The sequence below is a fragment of the Lissotriton helveticus genome, chromosome 1_2, assembly GCF_964261635.1.
Source record: "Lissotriton helveticus chromosome 1_2, aLisHel1.1, whole genome shotgun sequence".
In the NCBI taxonomy this organism is placed as follows: domain Eukaryota; kingdom Metazoa; phylum Chordata; class Amphibia; order Caudata; family Salamandridae; genus Lissotriton; species Lissotriton helveticus.
In genome coordinates this window covers 393,368,860-393,392,427 of record NC_136058.1, presented here as the reverse complement: position 1 = coordinate 393,392,427, position 23,568 = coordinate 393,368,860, and the positions used below count along the sequence as shown (strand labels likewise).

Sequence of the window (23,568 nt, the reverse complement as noted above, 5' to 3'; positions counted from 1 at the left end):
CAGTGGTTCTACCTTCTGTGCATAGCCTGGAACTGTGGCCTGGACCCGGCCCTCTTAGACATGCACTGGACACCCCTCTCCCAGCACATTAGTGTAACGGCCTGCGGTTCTACCTTCTGTGCATAGCCTGGAACCGTTGCCTGGAGCCGGCCCTCCTAGACATGCACTGGACACCCCTGTCCCAGCACATTAGTGTAACGGCCAGCGGTTCTACCTTCTGTGGATAGCCTGGAACCGTGGCCTGGAGCCAGCCCTCTTAGATATGCACTGGACACCCCTGTCAAAGCACATTAGTGTAACGGCCAGCGTTTCTACCTTCTGTGCAAAGCCTGGAACCGTGGCTTGGAGCTGGCCCTCTTAGACATGCACTGGACACCCCTGTCCCAGCACATTAGTGTAACGGCCAGCGGTTCTACCTTCTGTGCATAGCCTGAACCGTTGCCTGGAGTCGGCCCTCTTAGACATGCACTGGACACCCCTTGTCCCAGCACATTAGTGTAACAGCCAGCTGTTCTACCGTCTGTGGATAGCCTGGAACCGTACCCTGGAGCCGGGCCTCTTAGAGATGCACTGGACACCCCTATCCTAGCACATTAGTGTAACGGCCAGCGGTTCTACCTTCTGCGGATAGCCTGGAACTGTGGCTTGGAGCCGGCCCTCTTAGACATGCACTGGACACCCCTGTCCCAGCACATTAGCGTAACGGCCAGCGGTTCTACCTTCTGTGCATAGCCTGGAACCGTGGCCTGGAGCCGGCCCTCTTAGACATACACTGGACACCCCTGTCCCAGCACATTAATCTAACGGCCAGGGGTTCTACCTTCTGTGGATAGCCTGGAACCGTGGGCCCTCTTAGACATGCACTGGACACCCCTGTCCTAGCACATTAGTGTAACGGCCAGCGGTTCTACCTTCTGTGCATAGCCTGGAACCGTGGCTTGGAGCCGGCCCTCTTAGACATGCACTGGACACCCCTGTCCCAGCACATTAGTGTAACGGCCAGCGGTTCTACCTTCTGTGCATAGCCTAGAACCGTGGCTTGGAGCCGGCCGTCTTAGACATGCACTGGACACCCCTGTCCCAGCACATTAGTGTAACGGCCAGCGGTTCTACCTTCTGTGCATAGCCTGGAACCGTGGCTTGGAGCCGGCCCTCTTAGACATGCACTGGACACCCCTGTCCCAGCACATTAGTGTAACGGCCAGCGGTTCTACCTTCTGTGCATAGCCTAGAACCGTGGCTTGGAGCCGGCCCTCTTAGACATGCATTGGACACCCCTGTCCTAGAACATTAGTGTAACGGCCAGCAGTTCTACCTTCATTTGCATAGCCTGAAACCGTGGCTTGGAGACGACCCTCTTAGACATGCGCTGGACACCCCTGTCCCAGCACATTAGTGTAACGGCCAGCGGTTCTATCTTCTGTGCATAGCCTGGAACCGTTGTCAGGAGCCGGGCCTCTCAGACATGCACTGGACACCCCTATCCTAGCACATTAGTGTAACGGCCAGCGGTTCTACCTTCTGTGGATAGCCTGGAACTGTGGCTTGGAGCCGGCCCTCTTAGACATGCACTGGACACCCCTATCCTAGCACATTAGTGTAACGGCCAGCGGTTCTACCTTCTGCGGATAGCCTAGAACTGTGGCTTGGAGTCGTCCCTCTTAGACATGCACTGGACACCCCTGTCCCAGCACATTAGTGTAACAGCCAGCGGTTCTACCGTCTGTGGATAGCCTGGAACCGTATCCTGGAGCCGGGCCTCTTAGACATGCACTGGACACCCCTATCCCAGCACATTAGTGTAACGGCCAGCGGTTCTACCTTCTGTGCATAGCCTGGAACTGTGGCTTGGAGCCGGCCCTCTTAGACATGTACTGGACACCACTGTACCAGCACATTAGTGTAACGGCCAGCGGTTCTACCTTCTGTGCATAGCCTGGAACCGTGGCTTGGAGCCGGCCCTCTTAGACATGCACTGGACACCCCTATCCTAGCACATTAGTGTAACGGCCAGCGGTTCTACCTTCTGCGGATAGCCTAGAACTGTGGCTTGGAGTCGGCCCTCTTAGACATGCACTGGACACCCCTGTCCCAGCACATTAGTGTAACAGCCAGCGGTTCTACCGTCTGTGGATAGCCTGGAACCGTACCCTGGAGCCGGGCCTCTTAGACATGCACTGGACACCCCTATCCCAGCACATTAGTGTAACGGCCAGCGGTTCTACCTTCCGTGCATAGCCTGGAACTGTGGCTTGGAGCCGGCCCTCTTAGACATGCACTGGACACCCCTGTCCCAGCACATTAGTGTAACGGCCAGCGGTTCTACCTTCTGTGCATAGCCTGGAACCGTTGCCTGGAGCCGGCCCTCTTAGACATGCACTGGACACCCCTGTCCCAGCACATTAGTGTAACGGCCAGCGGTTCTACCTTCTGTGCATAGCCTGGAACCGTTGCCTGGAGCCGGCCCTCTTAGACATGCACTGGACACCCCTGTCCCAGCACATTAGTGTAACGGCCAGCAGTTCTACCTACTGTACATAGCCTGGAACCGTGGCTTGGAGACGGCCCTCTTAGACATGCACTGGACACCCCTATCCTAGCACATTAGTGTAACGGCAAGCGGTTCTACCTTCTGCGGATAGCCTAGAACTGTGGCTTGGAGTCGGCCCTCATAGACATGCAATGGACACCCCTGTCCCAGCACATTAGTGTAACAGCCAGCGGTTCTACCGTCTGTGGATAGCCTGGAAACGTACCCTGGAACCGGGATTCTTAGACATGCACTGGACACCCCTGTCCCAGCACATTAGCGTAACGGCCAGCGGTTCTATCTTCTGTGCATAGCCTGGAACGGTGGCCTGGAGCCGGCCCTATTAGACATGCACTGGACAACCCTGTCCTAGCACATTAGTGTAACGGCCAGCGGTTCTACCTTCTGTGCATAGCCTGGAACTGTGGCCTGGACCCGGCCCTCTTAGACATGCACTGGACACCCCTCTCCCAGCACATTAGTGTAACGGCCAGCGGTTCTACCTTCTGTGCATAGCCTGGAACCGTTGCCTGGAGCCGGCCCTCTTAGACATGCACTGGACACCCCTCTCCCAGCACATTAGTGTAACGGCCAGCGGTTCTATCTTCTGTGCATAGCCTGGCACCGTGGGTTCGAGCCGGCCCTCTTAGACATGCACTGGACACCCCTGTCAAAGGACATTAGTGTAACGGCCAGCGGTTCCAACTTCTGTGCATAGCCTGGAACCGTGGCCTGGGCCGGCCCTCTCAGACATGCACTGGACACCCCTGTCCCAGCACATTAGTGTAACGGCCAGCGGTTCTACCTTCTGTGCATAGCCTGGAACCGTTGCCTGGAGCCGGCCCTCTTAGACATGCACTGGACACCCCTGTCCCAGCACATTAGTGTAACGGCCAGCGGTTCTACCATCTGTGCATAGCCTGGAACCGTTGTCTGGAGTCGGCCCTCTTAGACATGCACTGGACACCCCTTGTCCCAGGACATTAGTGTAACAGCCAGCTATTCTACCGTCTGTGGATAGCCTGGAACCGTACCCTGGAGCCGGGCCTCTTAGACATGCACTGGACACCCCTATCCTAGCACATTAGTGTAACGGCCAGCGGTTCTACCTTCTGCGGATGGCCTGGAACTGTGGCTTGGAGCCGGCCCTCTTAGACATGCACTGGACACCCCTATCCTAGCACATTGGTGTAACGGCCAGCGGTTCTACCTTCTGCGGATAGCCTAGAACTGTGGCTTGGAGTCGGCCCTCTTAGACATGCACTGGACACCCCTGTCCCAGCACATTAGTGTAACAGCCAGCGGTTCTACCGTCTGTGGATAGCCTGGAACCGTACCCTGGAGCCGGGCCTCTTAGACATGCACTGGACACCCCTGTCCCAGCACATTAGTGTAACGGCCAGCGGTTCTACCTTCTGTGCATAGCCTGGAACTGTGGCTTGGAGCCGGCCCTCTTAGACATGCACTGGACACCCCTGTCCCAGCACATTAGTGTAACGGCCAGCGGTTCTACCTTCTGTGCATAGCCTGGAACCGTGGCTTGGAGCCGGCCCTCTTAGACATGCACTGGACACCCCTGTCCCAGCACATTAGTGTAACGGCCAGCGGTTCTACCTTCTGTGCATAGCCTGGAACCGTTGCCTGGAGCCGGCCCTCTTAGACATGCACTGGACACCCCTCTCCCAGCACATTAGTGTAACGGCCAGCGGTTCTACCTTCTGTGCATAGCCTGGCACCGTGGCTTCGAGCCGGCCCTCTTAGACATGCACTGGACACCCCTGTCCCAGCACATTAGTGTAACGGCCAGCGGTTCTACCTTCTGTGCATAGCCTGGAACCGTGGCTTGGAGACGGCCCTCTTAGACATGCACTGGACACCCCTCTCCCAGCAAATTAGTGTAACGGCCAGCGGTTCTACCTTCTGTGCATAGCCTGGAACCGTTGCCTGGAGCCGGCCCTCTTAGACATGCACTGGACACCCCTGTCCCAGCACATTAGTGTAACGGCCAGCGGTTCTACGTTCTGTGGATAGCCTGAAACCGTGGCTTGGAGCCGGCCCTCTTAGACATGCACTGGACACCCCTGTCCCAGCACATTAGTGTAACAGCCAGCGGTTCTACGTTCTGTGCATAGTCTAGAACCGTGGCTTGGAGCCGGCCCTTTTAGACATGCACTGGACACCCCTGTCCCAGCACATTAGTGTAACGGCCAGCGGTTCTACCATCCCCCGTCACAGCCACATCTCTGCCCACCTGAGAGACCTGCACTGGCTCCCCGTCAGCAAGAGGATCACGTTCAGGGTCCTCGTCCACGCACACAAGGCTCTCCACGACATGGGCCGCAAATACCTCAACAACCGCCTCACGTTCTACACATCCACCCGCCAGCTCCGATCCGCCAGCCTCGCCCTCGCCACCATCCCACGGATTCGCAGAGCCACCACCGGAGGAAGATCCTTCACCTACCTGGCGGCCAAGACGTGGAACTCTCTCCCCACCCACCTACGGCTGACCCAGGACCATCTCTCCTTCAGGAAGCAACTCAAGACCTGGCTCTTCGAGCAGTAGCGACTCCCCTCTCTCCCAGCGCCTCGAGACCCTAGCGGGTAAGTAGCGAGCTCTATAAATGTGTTGGATTGATTGATTGATTGATTGATTGAGAGCTCATGTGGCGTGATACATTCCTCTTTAATTAAGGGTCTGTTTCACTGAGCTGATCATTATAAGCACACCATGCGTCGCATCCTGCTTGCTTGCAGAGAATTCAATTCATTAAAGGCAAAGATTGCCGTTTCTGTTGTGGCCATGGTGGCCAAGGAAGCGCTGGTCGTGGGTCCTGGCGTGGATAAATCATAAATTGAACTTTCAAGTCTCTTCTTGGATCACTTCATTGTTTTCTTCTCTTCGTTGTTTGTTTTCCTCTTTGTTCTCTTTCCTGTCACGCGGCCGCCTCACCTCACGGCGGGTGGACTGACGCGAGCCTCACGCACATCCGGTGGCGCCGGAAGTCACGTCGCTACGAGCCTCAAGGATCCCCGTAAGGGGGGGAAAGGGCGCGGCGTCAGAGTCTGCGCGCCGGAAGTGACGTCAGTGCGTGCAGGAAGAGCAGGGGTCTGAGGTGAGGAGGGGTCGGGGGAGGTTGAAGCTGCCTCGGGCGGCCTCGCTGACAGGAAGGAAGGGAGCGAGACACAGCGTCCGTCTGTCTGTCTGTTGCAAAGCCCAAACAAAGAGGCGAGCAGGACTGACAGCCTCATCAGAGCCCCCCCTGAATAAATATCCAGTTCTTTTCCAGAGCGCTCGGCGGGGGCACTTTAAGAGCCAATCGTGCTGACAAATAATTAACAGTCTCAACAAAATGGAGCATTGGCTCAGATAGCAAAGAGTCTAGTTAAAATGGCGGCGGTTCGAGGTTCAGCGCTGCTCATCCAAGAAGGCGAGAGGCGCTGTGTGTGGTAACACCTGGAAAGAACCCCTTCAAAACACCCCAAGTGGAGACGAGTCAAAGCCCAGCCTGAGTGTCACTGTGGGGCAAAGAAAGGCCGCCTTGGAGAGCTGCCAGAGCTGTGAGGGGTCCAATGGTGACCCCCCCCCTCCCTCGGCTTGGAGTGGACACTGGGCGTTTCCTCGCATCAGGAACACTTCGATATGCGTTTGGCTTTCAAGCTGCAAACCCTCCCTGTGTCTGAGTCTGTCCTTTGGCTGTTATTTGTTTCTCTTCCCAGGGCCTTTAATAGGCTGCACCTTGGAATCATGGACATTAACAGACCCCTGAGCGCTGGCTTCAGCCCCCGGGCAGACAGCGCTGAAGCCTTTATTCTGATGGAAGCACCTGAAACCAGCAGAGAGACCTGTGAAAAGCAACTACCGTCAGGAAGAGTCAGCATAGCAATGCTGTGAATACACACTGAGAAGGATAGTAGCCAGAGAATAACATGAGGGCGTTCATAGTGAGTCCTTTACTCTCTGTTGTTAGTTCACCAGCTCATCTCTCGTCTCTGGCTTCAGCCCCCGGTCAGACAGCACTGAAGGCTTTATTCTGATGGATGCAGAGTGCGTGCAAAGCACCTGAAACCAGCAGAGAGACCTGTGAAAAGCAACTACCGTCAGGAAGAGTCAGCATAGCAATGCTGTGAATACACACTGAGAAGGATAGTAGCCAGAGAATAACATAAGGGCGTTCATAGTGAGTCCTTTACTCTCTGTTGTTAGTTCACCAGCTCATCTCTGGCTTCAGCCCCCGGGCAGACAGCGCTGAAGGCTTTATTCTGATGGATGCAGAGTGCGTGCAAAGCACCTGAAACCAGGCAGAGAGACCTGTGAAAAGCAACTACCGTCAGGAAGAGTCAGCATAGCAATGCTGTGAATACACACTGAGAAGGATAGTAGCCAGAGAATAACATGAGGGGGTTCATAGTGAGTCCTTTACTCTCTGTTGTTAGTTCACCAGCTCATCTCTCGTCTCTGGCTTCAGCCCCCGGGCAGACAGCCCTGAAGGCTTTGTTCTGATGGATGCAGAGTGCGTGCAAAGCACCTGAAACCAGCAGAGAGAACTGTGAAAAGCAACTACCGTCAGGAGGAGTCAGCAATAGACACACTGAGAACAACAAGAGGGCCTTTATATGGAGTCCTTTCCTGTACCCACCAGTCCTGGCGTCAGAAACCACAAAGGCACCACAACCAGCCCCTGCCTGCTTCACATACTCATCACCTCCAACTGTATCCGACACCCCTCTCTTGCTCCATGGTTAACCACTGAAACATATCTAGCTACTTCCGACCCTGTCATTTCTCCTTCAGTCAGTTGAACTCTCACCTCTGCTCTTTGCCATCCTTATCTAACTTCTCTCCCTTCACTGAGCTCTCAACCCCCTTTTTCTTCAACAGCCTCCTGTCCAACATTGGCTCCGTGTGTAACCTTCACGCTGTCAGTGACTTCCAGTTTAACGCCCAACGTGATATGAACCCACGGTCCATTAATACCTCCTTTGTAAATCTGGGGCCACTACAGAATCCCTGTCATGACCACCTCCCTGTACAAACTATCAGCCATCACAGGATCACTGTACAACCCCTCACCCATCTCAAGATCCCACCAAAACCTCCTTCCTTTCCTGTGAGTGTCTCCAGGTGTCTTCATTCTGCGACACGTTTCAGGGCCGGAGGGCCCCGTGTTCATGTGAGGCCTTGCTGGGTTCATGCGAAGGACTGGGAGAAGCAGACACTTCATTTATCCTCTCTGTTGTTCGTTCACCAGCTCATCTCTCGTCTCTGGCTTTGTACTTGTTAGGTCTTGCCTAGGCAGCGCTTGCGCTGTCACTTCGAGGCATGCTGTATTCGAGTATGGACTTGTAGCTCCGCCCATTTTCTGCCCATCTTTTCAATTGGCTCCTGTGACTGTCCTTTCTAAACGGTTGCTTTTGATATGTGCACAGTCTTAGTAGTCCCTCCTTGGTACCGCCTTTTCTCTTTTTGTAATCTCCTATGAGGACTTGCCCTCTTACGTGTGTTGTTACTCGGTATGTTTTATCTACAGTCTGTGAGCACTATGGGGCAGATTTACAAGGCCCTTGCGCCACTTTTACGCTGGCATTGCATCACTTTAGTGACGCAGCGGCGGCGCAAATCCTGCTCCATGGTGCAGGGGTACTTACAACGTGACGCATCTGGGAGATGCGTCACGTTGTAATGCCCTGCGCCACATGTAGGCGTACCTGCGCAGGGGGGTGTTCCGGCGCAGGAACGCCTCCTAAAAGTGGCTGAGTCACTTTTAGGCCCATGCTGCGTCAAAACCCTGCGCCTGTTTGAAGCAGGCGTAAGGATTGACGCAGCATTGTGAAGATAGGACCCCCCCAGAGCATTGCCGGAGCTGCGTCACGCTTGCGACGCAACTCCAGCAATGCGTCACTTTTACGGCACAGATGCATCACGCATCTGTGTCGTTTTTGCACCATGGTGCACCGCATTGTAAATGCGGTACAAAAGGGGGTTGTATAAGCGGTGCATCCCTGCTGATATGCCGGGATGCGCCAGTTATTATAAATATGCCCCTATTTTCTTAAATGACTTAACCCCACTCCCTCTTCGCCCCTCCCCCAACTCCTGCTTTAACCATTTTGTCAGTAAGCTCTCGTTTTTTCAAAACCGTGGCTATTTCCGGACATCCAGGCTTCCCAAATGCATTTTGCTTTCTGCGTTTGCTGTTCATTTCTTTACTTAATCAGAAAATCAGCGAAGTTGTGTCTTGTGTGTGTTCTTGGGCTACCTGCAGTTATGAGGGCTTCAAAACGGACTGTTTAATGCAGCTTGAACGTAAACACAAAAGCGCTATATAGCCGACTCCTTAAAATCGACAGTGGAGCCTTTCAAATTATTTATTTTCCGAGTGCCGAGAATTCACCTGAGATGGCCACAAACTTTTGTCGTCACGCTGCCGGCGTCAAATAGGTGAATGTGAAACTTCTACTGTCACAGCTCGTGAACTATCGGCTGCATGGCCAGGCCAAGGGGGATGTGTATCTCATCTAAACTGGCAAGAAAACTAGTTCTATCAGCGCCGGCCAGAATATATTGGTACATGATCACTGAATTGCTGAATAATATTTTTTAGTTAGTGGGGCCAGTGTTAAGATTCATGTCTGTCTACGCCCTGCAGTTTTTGGTGGGCGTGTGAGTGCCATCCAATCATGCGCAGCGAACAGCATGCATTTCAAACTCCAATGCCCACATGCATCAAACTGAATTGTATTCGCCAATGGTGCGAATCGCAAAATTCGTCCGTTTGCGAATGCAATTAATTGATTTGGGATGCACTAGCCTTTTTTGCTTTTTTCGCAATTTAAGAAATCGCTATTTATTTTCGATTTCTTAAATTGCGATTGCATTTAAGATATCGCAATTTTGCGATTTCTTAAATGCAATGCATGATTTTTTTTAAAGTTAAAAAATCGCAAATAGGAAGTGGTAAATTAACATGAAGTTAAACTTCATGCTAATTTGCGAAAACCTTCAAAAATGCACAAAAGTGCATTTTTGAAAGTTTCATTTTACACACACCACACACATGTCCTTGGGGCATGTGTGTGTGTAAAAATTACTTAAAGGTACATTTTAGGGGTGCAGGGGGGGGTCCTTTGGACCCCCCTGCACCCTTGAAATTGCATTCTCATTTTGCGATTCCTTAATTGCGAATCGCAAACTGAGAATGCCTTCACATTCATTCCTATGGGCCTCTAGGCCCATAGGAATCAATGAAAAGGGAGTCCTTAATTGCGGTTTGCAAATTGTGAATCGCAATTAAGGAAAATGAAGAAATCGCAAAAAAAATTGCGATTTCTTAATGCATAGCCATTTGCGAATTGTTAATAGCGATTCCTTAATTTTCGCAATTAAGAATTCGCAAACGGGAAGATTGATGCATGTGGCCGCAAGTCTTAAGAGTGTATTTCCTTTTCTGACGCATTTCTTGTGGTATTCTATTTCACACACGCCAGCCCTTTTTTAGGTCTCGCCTACGACGAACGCGCTGAAAGCGCGTTCTCGCAAGCGAGAACTATAGTCGTCGTCTCAGCAGTCTGAGACCGACGAAGGGAGACAAGACCTGGCCGCGCGCAGCGTTTCCCCATAGGATAACGTTGTGCGCGCGGCCAGTTCTTCTCTCCACAGCATGCCAATGCAGACCGGATCGCGTCGCGCGCCTCTCTGGAATGCAGGGGGAGTCTGCATACCAGCGCGCGGCCTGATAAACAGGCAGGCACTGAGCTGCAATCACTTGTCATTAATGTGAAAGCGTGATGGCGACAGCTTGTTTTAGTTCGTAAGCCCTCTTTTCTTTAATGGGTTTCTTGCCGCTTTCACTTTTAAAGACAGCATTAACTTTTCTTTAATGGGTTTCTTGCCGCTTTCACTTTCAAACACGGCATGCTTTAACTTTAGCGGCCGCGTCCCACAGGATGTTAAGCGTTTATGGTCCAAATGCCATCCTGCGTCTCCTAAGCGGAAGGCTGCCATGACGTCGATTTGTGCATCCATGCCTGGTACGTGCAATATGATACAGCCGTCTCAAAGCAGCGGCTCAGAATAGGCAGCGAGACAAATGCTACAGCACTGGCCCTGTGTGTGTGCTCTAAATCTGACAACGAAGGCCTTGATCGTGGATCCAATACAGAGAATACAATTTTATAACAACACACAAAGACATTTCCATATCAATATTGAAGCAATGTTAGTTTTCCAAACGACCACAGGCCCTGTTTAACCCTGGGCGTTGTATATCACATGCAGGGATACAACCTATGAAAATGGAAGCTCGGCACATGAAGGACGGCCTCGTGTTACTACGGGTTTTTTCAGTCCCCGTGCAGAGCACCGCATTTAAAGAGCCCGTTCTGCAGCCTCGGCACAGCTAAGAGCATCTGACAGCAGCGTTCACCTGATGAGCCCAGCGTGATGGATGCAGGGAGAGCCACCCTGTCCTCGCGGGATGACTGACCTCAGTCACTATCCGCCAGAGATGTACAAATCACCTCCCACAGGCCGGGAGATGCACTCCGCAGGCTGGCACACTGCCAGGTGCCAGCGATGCTTCCGCACGAGACTAATACGAGTCTAGATTCTGACACAGGGACAACACAGGCAAGGCACAGTCTGCACGGGGGCCATATCTGATCAAACCCGTGTCCGTAGACTGAACCTGCAGTCGATGTGCGATGGACACACGTCTAACTGCAGAACGGCCTCAGACAACCGCAGCGCTCGGCTCGGATGTCCAGTCCTAACAGCGCCTCGTTTTTAAAGATGGGGCAGCTATCCTCTTCCAAAATAACAGCCAGCCCCCTCCCCCGGTTGGATTCATAATCATAGCGAGGACCCTCTGTTCTTGGCCAACTTAGCAGTAAAGATTTATGCTTGCCTGTTGGCGCTGACCGTGTTAGGAGTCTGTTTTCCTCCTGTATTGGCAGTGTATTTACTGCTTGAAGCTAGAAGTATTAATAGTGTGCTTACTTCTCGGCGCTTTACATTATTAGCAGGCCTCTGCACTTTGCTCACATTGTTAACAGTGTACTTACTGCTCAGGGCTAGAAGTATTAGCATTGTTTTTACTCCTTAGGGTGGGCTGTAATAGTAGTGTGTTTACTGTTCAGAGCTAGCAGTATTAGTAGTATTTACTACTCGGGGCAAACAGTATTATTCAGCGTGTTTATTGCTGAGTACTAGCGTTATTTGCACTATAGTTAGTGTTCATTGGTTGCCGTGTTAGCAGGTTATTTACTACTCACTTCCGGCGGTATTTGCAGTGTCACAGTATTTATTTTCTGCTCAGTGAAGCCAGTATTATCATGGTTTACTGCTGAAGGCTATACTAGTATTAGCTGTGTGTTTATTGTTAGGTGCTAGCAGTTGTTGTATTGTAATTTTTGTTCATTTCATTGGTGGACTTGTTAGCTTGCTGTTTACTACTCACTTCCGGAGGTATTTGCAGTGTCACAGTCATTAGTTGCCGCTAAGTGAAACCAGTATTATCATTGTTTACTGCTGAAGTCTAATAGTATTACCAGCGTGTTTATTGCTACGTGCTAGCAGTGTTTGCATTGTAATTCGTGTTCATTGAATCAACATTTGAACAGGGAAAGGGGGCTTATTTCACTAATTCCCTAATTTTATTAGACACTGATTTTATATTATTTGTCCATGGCTGAAAACAGCTTTATCATATGCATTATGTTAACAATACGTCGTGAGAGCATGTTGAGCTAGCTTCTCACATCCTTAGTCTGAAATATTTTAGCAAAAAAGTATTAGACTGTTTTCTTACATTTATTTAGCAGAATTGCTGACCTTTGAACTAGAGACCTCCACCAACTTAACAAAAGTTGTGTAACTGCAAAGAATCACTGAAATTGCAAAACGTTTTATGTAGTCTAAGCCAACCTGACCGATGCGTTATCAGGTTCCGCGGACAAAAAAAAACAAGCATTTACAATGCAATAGGTCTCGCAGTTACACAAGTTTAAGCTATTGGCATTGTAAATGACCCTTTTATTTATGTTTGGAAACGAAAAACTAAAATAAAAGGCATTGATTTTTGCAATGTCATAGCTCAAACTTGCGTAAATGTGAGACCTATTGCATTGCAAATGCTTATCTAAAAGAATGTATCCAGACTCGGCGCCTTGCTGTACTGATGTAATGTGACCCCCCACCCCAAGGCTAGTTTACATTTATTGCTTCAAAACATCCCTTTCACTGGTGAGGTGCATCAGGCTCTGAGCAGTCAATCTTCCTGGACTCTGCTGCTGCCTCTGACGGGGCTTGTGCCTGCCCCTCTACTGAGCGATGGCTCTTAGCGTTGGCTTGTTGACATTCAGGTTAACTATTGACCATGGGTGTAAATGCACAGGCAGCGTGGGGGCGAGTTCAGGGATCACGGGTGTAAATGCACAGGCAGTGGGGGTGAGTCCAGGGGTCACAGGTGTAAATGCACAGACAGAGGGGGTGAGTCCAGGGGTCACGGTGTAAATGCACAGGCAGTGGGGGGGCGAGTCCAGGGGTCACAGGTGTAAATGCACAGGCAGCGTGGGGGCGAGTCCAGGGGTCACAGATGTAAATGCACAGGCAGCGAGGGCGAGTCCAGGGGTCACGGGTGTAAATGCACAGGCAGCGTGGGGGCGAGTTCAGGGGTCACAGGTGTAAATGCACAGGCAGCGGGGGCGTGTCCAGGGGTCACAGATGTAAATGCACCGGCAGCGTGGGGTGAGTCCAGGGGTCACGGGTGTAAATGCACAGGCAGCGTGGGGGCGAGTCCGGGGGTCACTGGTGTAAATGCACAGGCAGCGTGGGGGCGAGTCCGGGGGTCACTGGTGTAAATGCACAGGCAGCGTGGGGGCGAGTCCAGGGGTCATGGGTGTAAATGCACAGGCAGCGTGGGGGCGAGTCCAGGGGTCACGGGTGTAAATGCACAGGCAGCGGGGGGCGAGTCCAGGGGTCACAGGTGTAAATGCACAGGCAGCGTGGGCAGTGGGGGCGAGTCCAGGGGTCACAGGTGTAAATGCACAGGCAGCGTGGGGGCGAGTACAGGGGTCACAGGTGTAAATGCACAGGCAGCGTGGGCAGTGGGGGCGAGTCCAGGGTTCACAGGTGTAAATGCACAGGCAGCGTGGGGGCGTGTCCAGGGATCACGGGTGTAAATACACAGGCAGCGGGGGCGTGTCCAGGGGTCACGGGTGTAAATGCACAGGCAGCGGGGGGCGAGTCCAGGGGTCACAGGTGTAAATGCACAAGCAGCGTGGGCAGTGGGGGCGAGTCCAGGGGTCACAGGTGTAAATGCACAGGCAGCGTGGGGGCGAGTCCAGGGGTCACGGATGTAAATGCACAGGCAGCGTGGGCAGTGGGGGCGAGTCCAGGTGTCACAGGTGTAAATGCACAGGCAGCGTGGGGGCGAGTCCAGGGGTCATGGGTGTAAAAGGTCGAGTTTGTGGGCAATGCCGTCCATTCTGGAAGACATTCGGTCTACTTGATTTACGACTGGCGAACCCCTGACTCATTTCCAATAATATCTGCTGTATATCCATGTCAGGTGTCACTGGTCTCTCCCCCTCCACTTCCACTCTGCTTGGGCCGTCGGTGCCCGTCACCGGTTTCGGGCCTCTTTTTCCTGCGGAGTCAAAGCTTAGTTTTGGTTGGCGTGTTTCCTGTTTACCCATTGTTAGAAGGGGCGATCCCAGAGGGCCAGGATATACTCTCCCTGCCACCCCGTGACCCACCTCTCCCAGAAATACTGCCGAGTCCTAACGTGAGGTCCTCGCCGTGTCTAAGATCGTACACACTGAGCTCACACCACACTTATGAATGGACACCACACCGTGGTTTTCAGTCAGCAAGTTCTTTATCACACAGTAGAGTTTTAGGCAAAATGAACACGGGGGCGAGTCCAGGGGTCACGGTGTAAATCCACAGGCAGAGTGGGCAGTGGGGGCGAGTCCAGGGGTCACATGTGTAAATGCACAGGCAACGGGGGCAAGTCCGGGGGTCATGGGTGTAAATGCACAGGCAGCGTGGGCAGTGGGGGTGAGTCCAGGGGTCACAGGTGTAAATCCACAGGCCGGGTGGGGTCGAGTCCAGGGGTCATGGGTGTAAATGCACAGGCAGGGTGGGGGCGAGTCCAGGGGTCATTGGTGTAAATGCACAGGCAGCGTGGTGGCGAGTTCAGGGGTCACGGCTATAAATGCACAGGCAGTGGGGGCGCAATCATCTAGTGCAGGTCGGTGATGCCAGCACAACTGGAACAGCCTGGAGGCGCACACATCTCAGCTATACAAGTCCTGCTCGTTGGGTGACAGGTGCTGCCAGGCAGCAAGGATCCCGTAGTGAGTGTCCACATGCCAGTTTGTGAATCTTTGCCACCACCACACAAGCAAACTGATCCAGGAGTTACAAATTAGCCATGGCGGCTCCGGGACATTGCTTACATTGATGGCCCCACCCAGGTCTTTGGCCCTCTGGACAGCTATCGAAACAGAGGGCATGCCCTTTTGAGAAGCTGGTAACCCCAGTGCTTCTTCGGACAGTACTTTTATCATGGCGCTCCATTTTACGCGGCCAACTCTCACCCCAATGGCCTCCTCAACAAGGTGCGATGTTTGGGTGACATTCGTTCCGCGAAGTCCTGAAGCGTGTGTTGGAACTGAAATAAAGAATGAGAAATAATACCACAGATGCAGTTCTCTGTCAGCACAAAAGATAGCAGAATTTATTGGAGACCAACAAACAATGCAATATATGTGCAGCACGGATACAGACAGCAGAGCCACTGAGTGTCCAAAGATGTGAGGTTTCTGACAGCTTTTATATGCCCAAACCATAAGAGGATGCAGCATCATAACATACGTAGCACACATTAAGCATGGGCTATTTGACCAATTAGCAAAGGCCTAGGCTGCACTTTACCATTTATGGTCCAATATATACTGTTACTGACCACTTGTCTGAAGTGGGCAGCTTCTGGAACTTTCCACTCTAATGTAAGATATCAGACTGGGTACTCTGTCATGAAACAATTTGCTTATCATTAGCACGTACCAGAAATGTTTCTAATCATGATATGCTGAAATACTTCTGCCGAAGCTTGCCTGTTCCTTTGTTCCGGTAGCTTTCCTGAGCAAGCCTTGTGTTACAAAAGCAGTTCTACTGAAGCTTAATGGAGGAGAACCAAACATCTTGTGCGGCGATGCTATGTCAACTTAACAGGGCCTGAATCTTCAAGCATTTGGTATAATTAAAAGAAAATGGCTTCTACACGTGCATAAAGCCCAAGCCCGAAACCCATCGGCCTATATCTTCCAGGATCAAGACCTAACGAGAAGAACAAGCGCAGAATTCAAATGTTTTGATAGACCAATGTCATAGTCACAGTTCATCCAACCTTTTCACCCATCTATTTACCTTTTCTCTCATCCATACTTCCACTCATTCACTCATCCATCCATCCTTTCTTTCATTATCTATCCATTCCCCCTTCATTCATCCTTTCAATAATCCATCCAGTTATTCAGACATTCCTTCACTTATTTACTCACCCACCTTTCCACATTAAGAGCTGAGCCTTTGTCTGCAGAGTTGCAGGCAGAAGAGGCCTATCAAGAACGAACTACAGCAAGGGGTGAGGGGTGGAGAGTTCACTATGCCCCTGCACATAGGCAGACTGAAAACGTAGAAGTCATGAGTCACACATGATATACAGTGCCAGGACGTGAGGTGACTGTGACATGGTGTTGTTTCCAGGGCTTTAAGTGGTGTCAAAAAACTGGGGGGGTCTCTTCAAAGGGGGTGTTGGATGTAATTAAGAGCGTAGTTTAAAACACCTAGGCTAAAAATCTGCTCTTAGCATAGTGTTGCGCCTGACAGGTATTATGTTTTTTCTGTCATTGCATCCAGATATATAATACAGCAAGTATCATTACACCAACAACAAGCCAGGACTAATGGCTTTGTCAATGGTTGCTAGTTCCTTAAAATAAAAGAGCAGCGACCATGGCTTTGTTGAATATAATATTGAAAATACTTCGGTTCTAAAATGACGAGACAGAAAAAGAACGATAACCCGTTCTTTTTAACTTGTTTTACAGGCTTCTTTAAATAAACATTTTTCTATCATTGCAGCATGGGAGTTTTACCTTTCATCTAACAGAATGCCCTTCTGTACACTGAGGCAGGAGGAGGCCGCCACGTGCTTTAAAACCCCAGACTGCCCCATTGTCATTCTGTGTGTGGCAATCAGCCCCACACAGAATGATAATGGGCGGGTGGGGCTGCTCTTGTGCTCTAGGATGAGTGCGAGGCGACTCCATCAGCGGGGGTGAGGCCTCTCAGAGGGGAGCAGCGCTGCTCCCTGTGATGGCCAAAATTACAGACAAAAGGCTTACGGACGGTGCGTGAAATTTACGGACGGTTGGTCACCCTGGAGTGTGCGCGGCGCCCCTGGCACCTCATTACGGTGCACCGGGTTGCCGCGGCGCACAGTTTGGGCACCACTGCCCTAGAGGGTTATACGGGCTCTCCCCCTCCCTTTGCTTCAACAGTGTTTGCCTTTAGAGATGCTGATATGAAATCCATGCTGGTGGTTTGTGCTGGGAACGTGCCTTTCATGTTTATTTCTTCCATCCAGCCTCCTTCGAGGTACATACATTGTCAGATAAGTGGACAGAGGCACAGAAAGTGTAGGATTTACCTAGTACTAAACAGTTTAAGTCTGATGAATGCAGAACTACGTTTTCCAAAGGTTATTATTTGGCCACGTTACATTCTGGTGAATAGTCCATGAGAGTGGGTGCTGTGTACCCGCAGAGGCAATGTACATGTGGAAATCAAACTCTCAAGTCATCGGTAGGCTTAGGGTAAGATTAGTTCACCACTCATCCAACTGCACCAGGAACGTAACTGTCAGGAACACTCCTGGCAACGCATCAACAACACTCCAGGAGCCGCAGGAATGAATCTTTAGTTAAGGACGCATCACCACAGTCTGGGCCCATTTTTAAAAGCACAGTTTTATTTACAACTTTAGGATGGTTGTAAATACTCTTGATCTTGGACAAAAATGGGGAGAGAGGCATAAATTTACTTAGTGATTCCCGAAGGGCACTATTTCACAAATTGGTAGGTCAGCGTTAAACACATATGAGTCTATCTTAAGCAAAACCTCAAGCACTTGGGTGCTCCAAGAGCGCCCATACTTTGCTAAGTTACTCTGCTAACACTGTTAAATCACCTCCTTTTCAGACATTAATAAGATGTCATCTGATCAACAGAACTTTTAGTTAAATATCTGTGTATGATGAAATATTCCTTGTAAAGTTTCAAAGGCTGTAAAGAAGGGGGAGATTTACTAAGATTTTGCGCCACTAAAGTGGCACAAAACAGTGCAACATCTTTTTTTCCTAATTTTCTTTCCAGCAAATAACGTAAAAGTAGTGTGAAGCATCGCATAGCACTGCTTTGCATTGCTTTGCACCATAGTGGCCTGCCAAGGGGGGTGCATGGGCGTTCCCGTGCAACCACCCATGATTTCTCACGCTAAACCCAATTTACCAAATGCAGTAGATAGGGTTAGCGTGAAAAAAACACCCTTTTAAACTAGGCGCAAGGAAGGAGAAATGCTTTAATTTCTCCTTCCTTTTCTGACTTTGCATGCTTGCTGCACTGTGCAACACACATAGAAATTTGGAAAGATTTTCCTCATGTTTAGGCATAGCATTTTGTATAGGAAGTGTGTCTTTCCTGTACAAAACCGATGCTGGACTCCGTGTGTGTTTGATGCAGTGCCGCTGTAATCAGTGCCGGCGCAAGGGAAAGGGAAGGTGAGAGCCATATCTTTGAAAATATGGTGCTCTGCTGCTCCCTCCCTGTCACGCAACGCATCGCAGCCTCGCGCGGGAGGGGGGGCTGCGCTGCATTGCGTACAGATTTGGTAAATCTCTCCCGAAATGTCTTTTACAACCAGTTAAACATTGTGAATTCTCATTCAATTATGTTTCAATTTAGTAATTTTAAATATCTTTACATCCAACAGAAAACAAGCCTTGAATGTATGAAATGACCATCAATAATGAAGCGAATGCTGTAAATCTTCAATCATAGCAGAAATAATGAGCTACGGTATTCAGGAAGTCATCAGCGCAGTCTGCGACAGAGGAACCTGCACATAAACTGACAGATCCCGGATAAAGCATCAAGGGCGGTTCAGTGATTGTAAGAGTCTGAGCTGTGCACCTCCACGCCACAAGATGAAGAAATGACCTTAGGAAAATTAAGGCAACAACTACAACAAACTGCCTCCTGTATAAACAAGTGTCCAACACCAGCTTTGATCATGGGGCGGTATGATGTGATTACCACAGTGCTTTGTTTTATAAAATGATGACAAGCAATCATTCCGTGCTCTAGGGGAATTGTAAACTCTTTGTGGCCAAACCACAGTAACCAGAGAAGAGCACAACAGAGCGGAGCCAGACAACTGACGGGTAAAGGAAAGAGGAGTTCTTATATCTACAATACAACAGAATGTCCTAATTTGCAGCGGCCAAAAGGAAGATACATTTTTACCCGCAAGTGTACATAGCCATTATCCAATCTAAAGGTACAATCGCCTACAAAGACGCTTTCTACGTATTAGGAGTGTGGCAAATATTTGGTGGCTATTGAATTTTATTTTTAAAACAGAGCAAACATGCAAAATACTGCACACATATAAAGTGTGTGAGAAAAACACAAGTGCTTTATCAACCATGTTGTCCCATCAGGAAATGCAGTCATGGGATGTAGACAAATATATACCCGACTCAGAGACACTAACCAAGAAAGAAGAATCATACACATGCAGCGAGAGCTTTAGTTTGACATCACATCTCAAGCTTCATCAGCACACGTACACAGGAGAAAAAACATTCAAGTGCAGTGAATGTGGGAAGAGCTTTAGTCGATTATCATACCTACAAAGTCATCGGCGAACACACACAGGGGAAAAACCCTATCATTGTAGTGAATGTGACAGTCGTTTTCGTAACTTTTCAGCATTAAGGCGTCATCAGCAAACTCACACAGGAGAAAAACCATTTGAATGCAGTGAATGTGTCAAGAGCTTTAGTAGGTTAACAGAACTACAAAGACATCAGCGAACACACACAGGGGAAAAACCATTCAAGTGCACTGAATGTGCAAAGTGCTTTAGTCAGTTATCACTCCTTCAGAGACATAACCGAACACACACAGGGGAAAAACCATTCAAGTGCACTGAATGTGCAAAGTGCTTTAGTCTCTTACCAAACCTTCAAAGACATCAGCGAACACACACAGGGGAAAAACCATTCAAGTGCAGTGAATGTGCAAAGTGCTTTAGTGAGTTATCAAGCCTTCGAAGACATCAGCGAACACACACAGCGGAAAAGCCGTTCAAGTGCACTGAATGTGCAAAGTGCTTTAGTGAGTTATCAAGCCTTCGAAGACATCAGCGAACACACACAGGGGAAAAGCCATTTAAATGCAGTGAATGTGTGAAGAGCTTTAGTCAATTATCATACCTACAAAGTCATCAGCGAACACACACGGGGGAAAAACCCTATCATTGTAGTGAATGTGACAGTAGTTTTCGTGACTCTTCATCATTAAGGTATCATCACCGGACTCAAACAGGAGAAAAACCATTCAAGTGCAATCAACGTGGGAAGACCTTTAGTCGTTTATCAAAGCTACAAAGTCATCAGCGAACACACACAGGGAAAAAACCCTATCATTGTAGTGAATGTGACAGTAGTTTTCGTGACTCTTCAGCATTAAGGTATCATCAGCGAACACACACAGGAGAAAAACCATTAAAGTGCTGTGAATGTGCAAAGGGCTTTAGTCAGTTATCACACCTTCAAAGTCATCAGCGAACACACACGGGGGAAAAACCATTCAAGTGCAGTGAATGTGCAAAGTGCTTTAGTGAGTTATCAAACCTTCAAAGACATCAGCGAACACACACAGGAGAAAAGCCATTCAAGTGCTGTGAATGTGCAAAGTGCTTTAGGCATTTATCATACCTTCAAAGTCATCAGCGAACACACACGGGGGAAAAACCATTCAAGTGCAGTGAATGTGCAAAGTGCTTTAGTCTCTTATCAAGCCTTCAAAGACATAATCAAACACACACGGGGGAAAAGCCATTCAACTGCACTGAATGTGCAAAGTGCTTTAGTGAGATATCAAACCTTCGAAGACATCAGCGAACACACACAGGGGAAAAGCCATTTAAATGCAGTGAATGCGTGAAGAGCTTTAGTCGATTATCACACCTTCAAAGACATCAGCGAACACACACGGGGGAAAAACCCTATCATTGTAGTGAATGTGACAGTAGTTTTCGCGACTCTTCAGCATTAAGGCATCATCAGCGAACACACAGGAGAAAAACCATTCAAGTGCTGTGAATGTGCAAAGTGCTTTAGGCATTTATCATACCTTCAAAGTCATCAGCGAACACACACGGGAGAAAAACCATTCAAGTGCAGTGAATGTACAAAGTGCTTTAGTCAATTATCAAGCCTACAAAGTCATCAGCGAACACACATGGGGGAAAAACACTATCATTGTTGTGAATGTGACAGTAGTTTTCACGACTTCAGTGTAGGAGAGTAGGGTCTGCTTCCTATGGTCACCCCCACTTTTATGTGAGAGGGTGCCCTTGCATGAGCTGAGCCACTCTGCAGCTTTCGGAAGCATCTCCATATAGCTGTTCTATGATATAGCCATACCATGTACTCTTCAGTGCCTTATAATCCTCGCGGTTAAATGCTAACTTTGGATTGGCTTTATCGAAACATGTTGTGTAAGGTGTCAAACACTTTGGAATACTACCAGTTCTGGTGGCGGGGGTAGCATTCCACCCTTCTAGACAGACCCTCCAGGATTTCCAGTTTTGCAGCAAAACTGGCACTTTTGTAAAAATGTTGCGATTTTTACAAAAGTGCCCGCGAAATCGGCACTTTTGTAAAAATGCCGCGATTTTTACAAAAGTGCCAGCGAAATCCAGATGTCCATTGCTGCATCCGTGCTGCCTGAGACTTTGGACCCTTTCCATGAACATGGTTGTTTCTTTTTCTTTAAATAATATATCTGGGTCCCCCTAGATTTAATCTGAGGGTAAAGACATATTAGCACTATACGTGTGTTATGTTACCAGCCAAGGAAGCCTGGCTCTGTCTGTAAGCAAAAGTAATGCCTGGGAGTCGGAGAGATTTCTGCACTACAGTACAGCATTATACTTATATTTTATTGTTTGACTGTATTTACTGTTTCCCTGTATGAAACTGCTCCTGTGGTCTGGCATTTGTGGAGCCCCTGAAATTGTTAATGTGGGAGGCTTGAGCTCGGAAAGCTGCAGCTCTGCAAAATGGACACCGTCACTTTTCACTCTTGAAAATATATCAACGTCGGAGGCTACAACTTCCAAGTAGGTGTAGGTGGAGTTAATAGTCGGATCCCCTTAACCATGCTCCGGCAGCAAAGCCTTGGAATGGGTATGGTGGCCCAGTGCAGATAATTTATATGTTTATTTTTAATACCTATAGACCCATGTCATGCCAATAAACAGGACACAAGTAAGGAAAATAGTGATGGAGCCCATTATCATATGCAAATCACAATGACGCCACATGTAGTGATGTCAGGCCCTCATAATAATTTTCACGTGAAAGGTTGACGGCATGTTTAAAAAACAAGAAACATAAAATAACGTACAAATAAGTTTTTGGTTTCAGTTTTTATACAGCATTTTTTTTCCCACTATCAGTTTGTAACTAAACTCGGAATTGACTGAAAGTGTAAATATTTTTAAACAGATATGTGGAACTTGGAAATTACATTTTTAAACAGTTTTCAGCGAATAAATAAAATGTGCTTTTAATTTGCCTTTGTTTCCTGACATTATCCTTTATCCAGCCCCTAAGCCCCAAAGTGTTTCACATTTAAAATGTATTAAGCAATTCCACTCTGGGTCCCAAATATTGGAACTCCCTCCCTTTGGCATTAAAATCAGAGACCAACCTACTCCGCTTTCGTAAGGCTCTAAAGACTTTGCTTTTTATTAAGCGTGACCAATAGTCGGCTGTGGCCTTAAGCCAAGGTGATACTTCCTCCTTCTTCTACAGTCTATCACTGGCGCCGGGAAACCCATTGTGGGTAGCTGTGCGCGATACAAGCTTAAATAAATAAAAATAAAAATAAAATAGAAGGGCTAATTTTGTCACGTTCTCTGTTCCTCTCTTGCGCCTCTCACACAAACAAACACTCAGAGGCCTGTGTCTGCAGTGCTGGGGCACAAAGTAACATTTACCAGTCGCAGACTAAGGATCTAGGTGGAACTGAGTCCCGTTTCTAGATAATAGTGGGGGGACCCCTTCAAACTGTGGCTACCCTCCGACTTGTGCCGTGCTGATAAAGCAATAGTGAATTTGAGTAATTTACGATGAATTGAAATTAGAGAAACAGAAGAAGAGAGCGAGGTGAAGGATATATTATAGAAACTGAAAAAAAGAGACACAAGACTTTATCCCTGTTCTGTGTTTAAACACTTTACATAAACAAGTTGTGCTGCGCGTTGTGAACAGGCTGTCACCCCCCTTTGTATGTAAATGACCTTCCATGACCAGACACCCCAGGCTCCCATCTCTTCTAGCGCGGAGGATAATGTGAGGCCTGTAAGGTAATCGCAAACAAGGGCTTTATTGAGAAATAATCAGCTTCCAAGTCACACAGAAACTCTCCCCCCAAGGTGAGAGAAAGCTGCACACACGTTATGGCTTCACTTCCTTTTATATAAATCTTAAAGCTGCACCATTCCTGACACGTTTCGGTCTCATCAGACCTTGATCATAGGTGACGGCATTCATACACTGTTGGCAGTTCTCAATCTTAATTTTACAATAGTAGTACTTGCACCTTGGCTCCCTCGTGGATATGCAGATGCGTGATGGGACCTGTAGTTCACTAAACAGCCTAACACAGCCCG

General features: G+C 49.0%; 1 protein-coding gene across 1 annotated transcript; it reads left to right on the top strand.

Moving 5' to 3' along the window:
- Nucleotides 1–5,591: 5,591 nt before the first annotated feature.
- On the top strand, nucleotides 5,592–22,467 carry LOC144806293 (uncharacterized). Its single transcript, XM_078672689.1, has 2 exons — nucleotides 5,592–5,646; nucleotides 18,592–22,467. The coding sequence occupies exon 2, from the start codon at nucleotides 19,307–19,309 to the stop codon at nucleotides 20,987–20,989; it is 1,683 nt and encodes a 560-aa protein (XP_078528815.1). The 5' UTR covers nucleotides 5,592–5,646; nucleotides 18,592–19,306; the 3' UTR covers nucleotides 20,990–22,467.
- Nucleotides 22,468–23,568: the final 1,101 nt, after the last annotated feature.

What these genes read in the sequence shown, in the direction of transcription:
- LOC144806293 (XM_078672689.1), top strand. Translation starts at nt 19,307, where the DNA reads ATGTTGTCCCATCAGGAAATGCAGTCATGGGATGTAGACAAATATATA.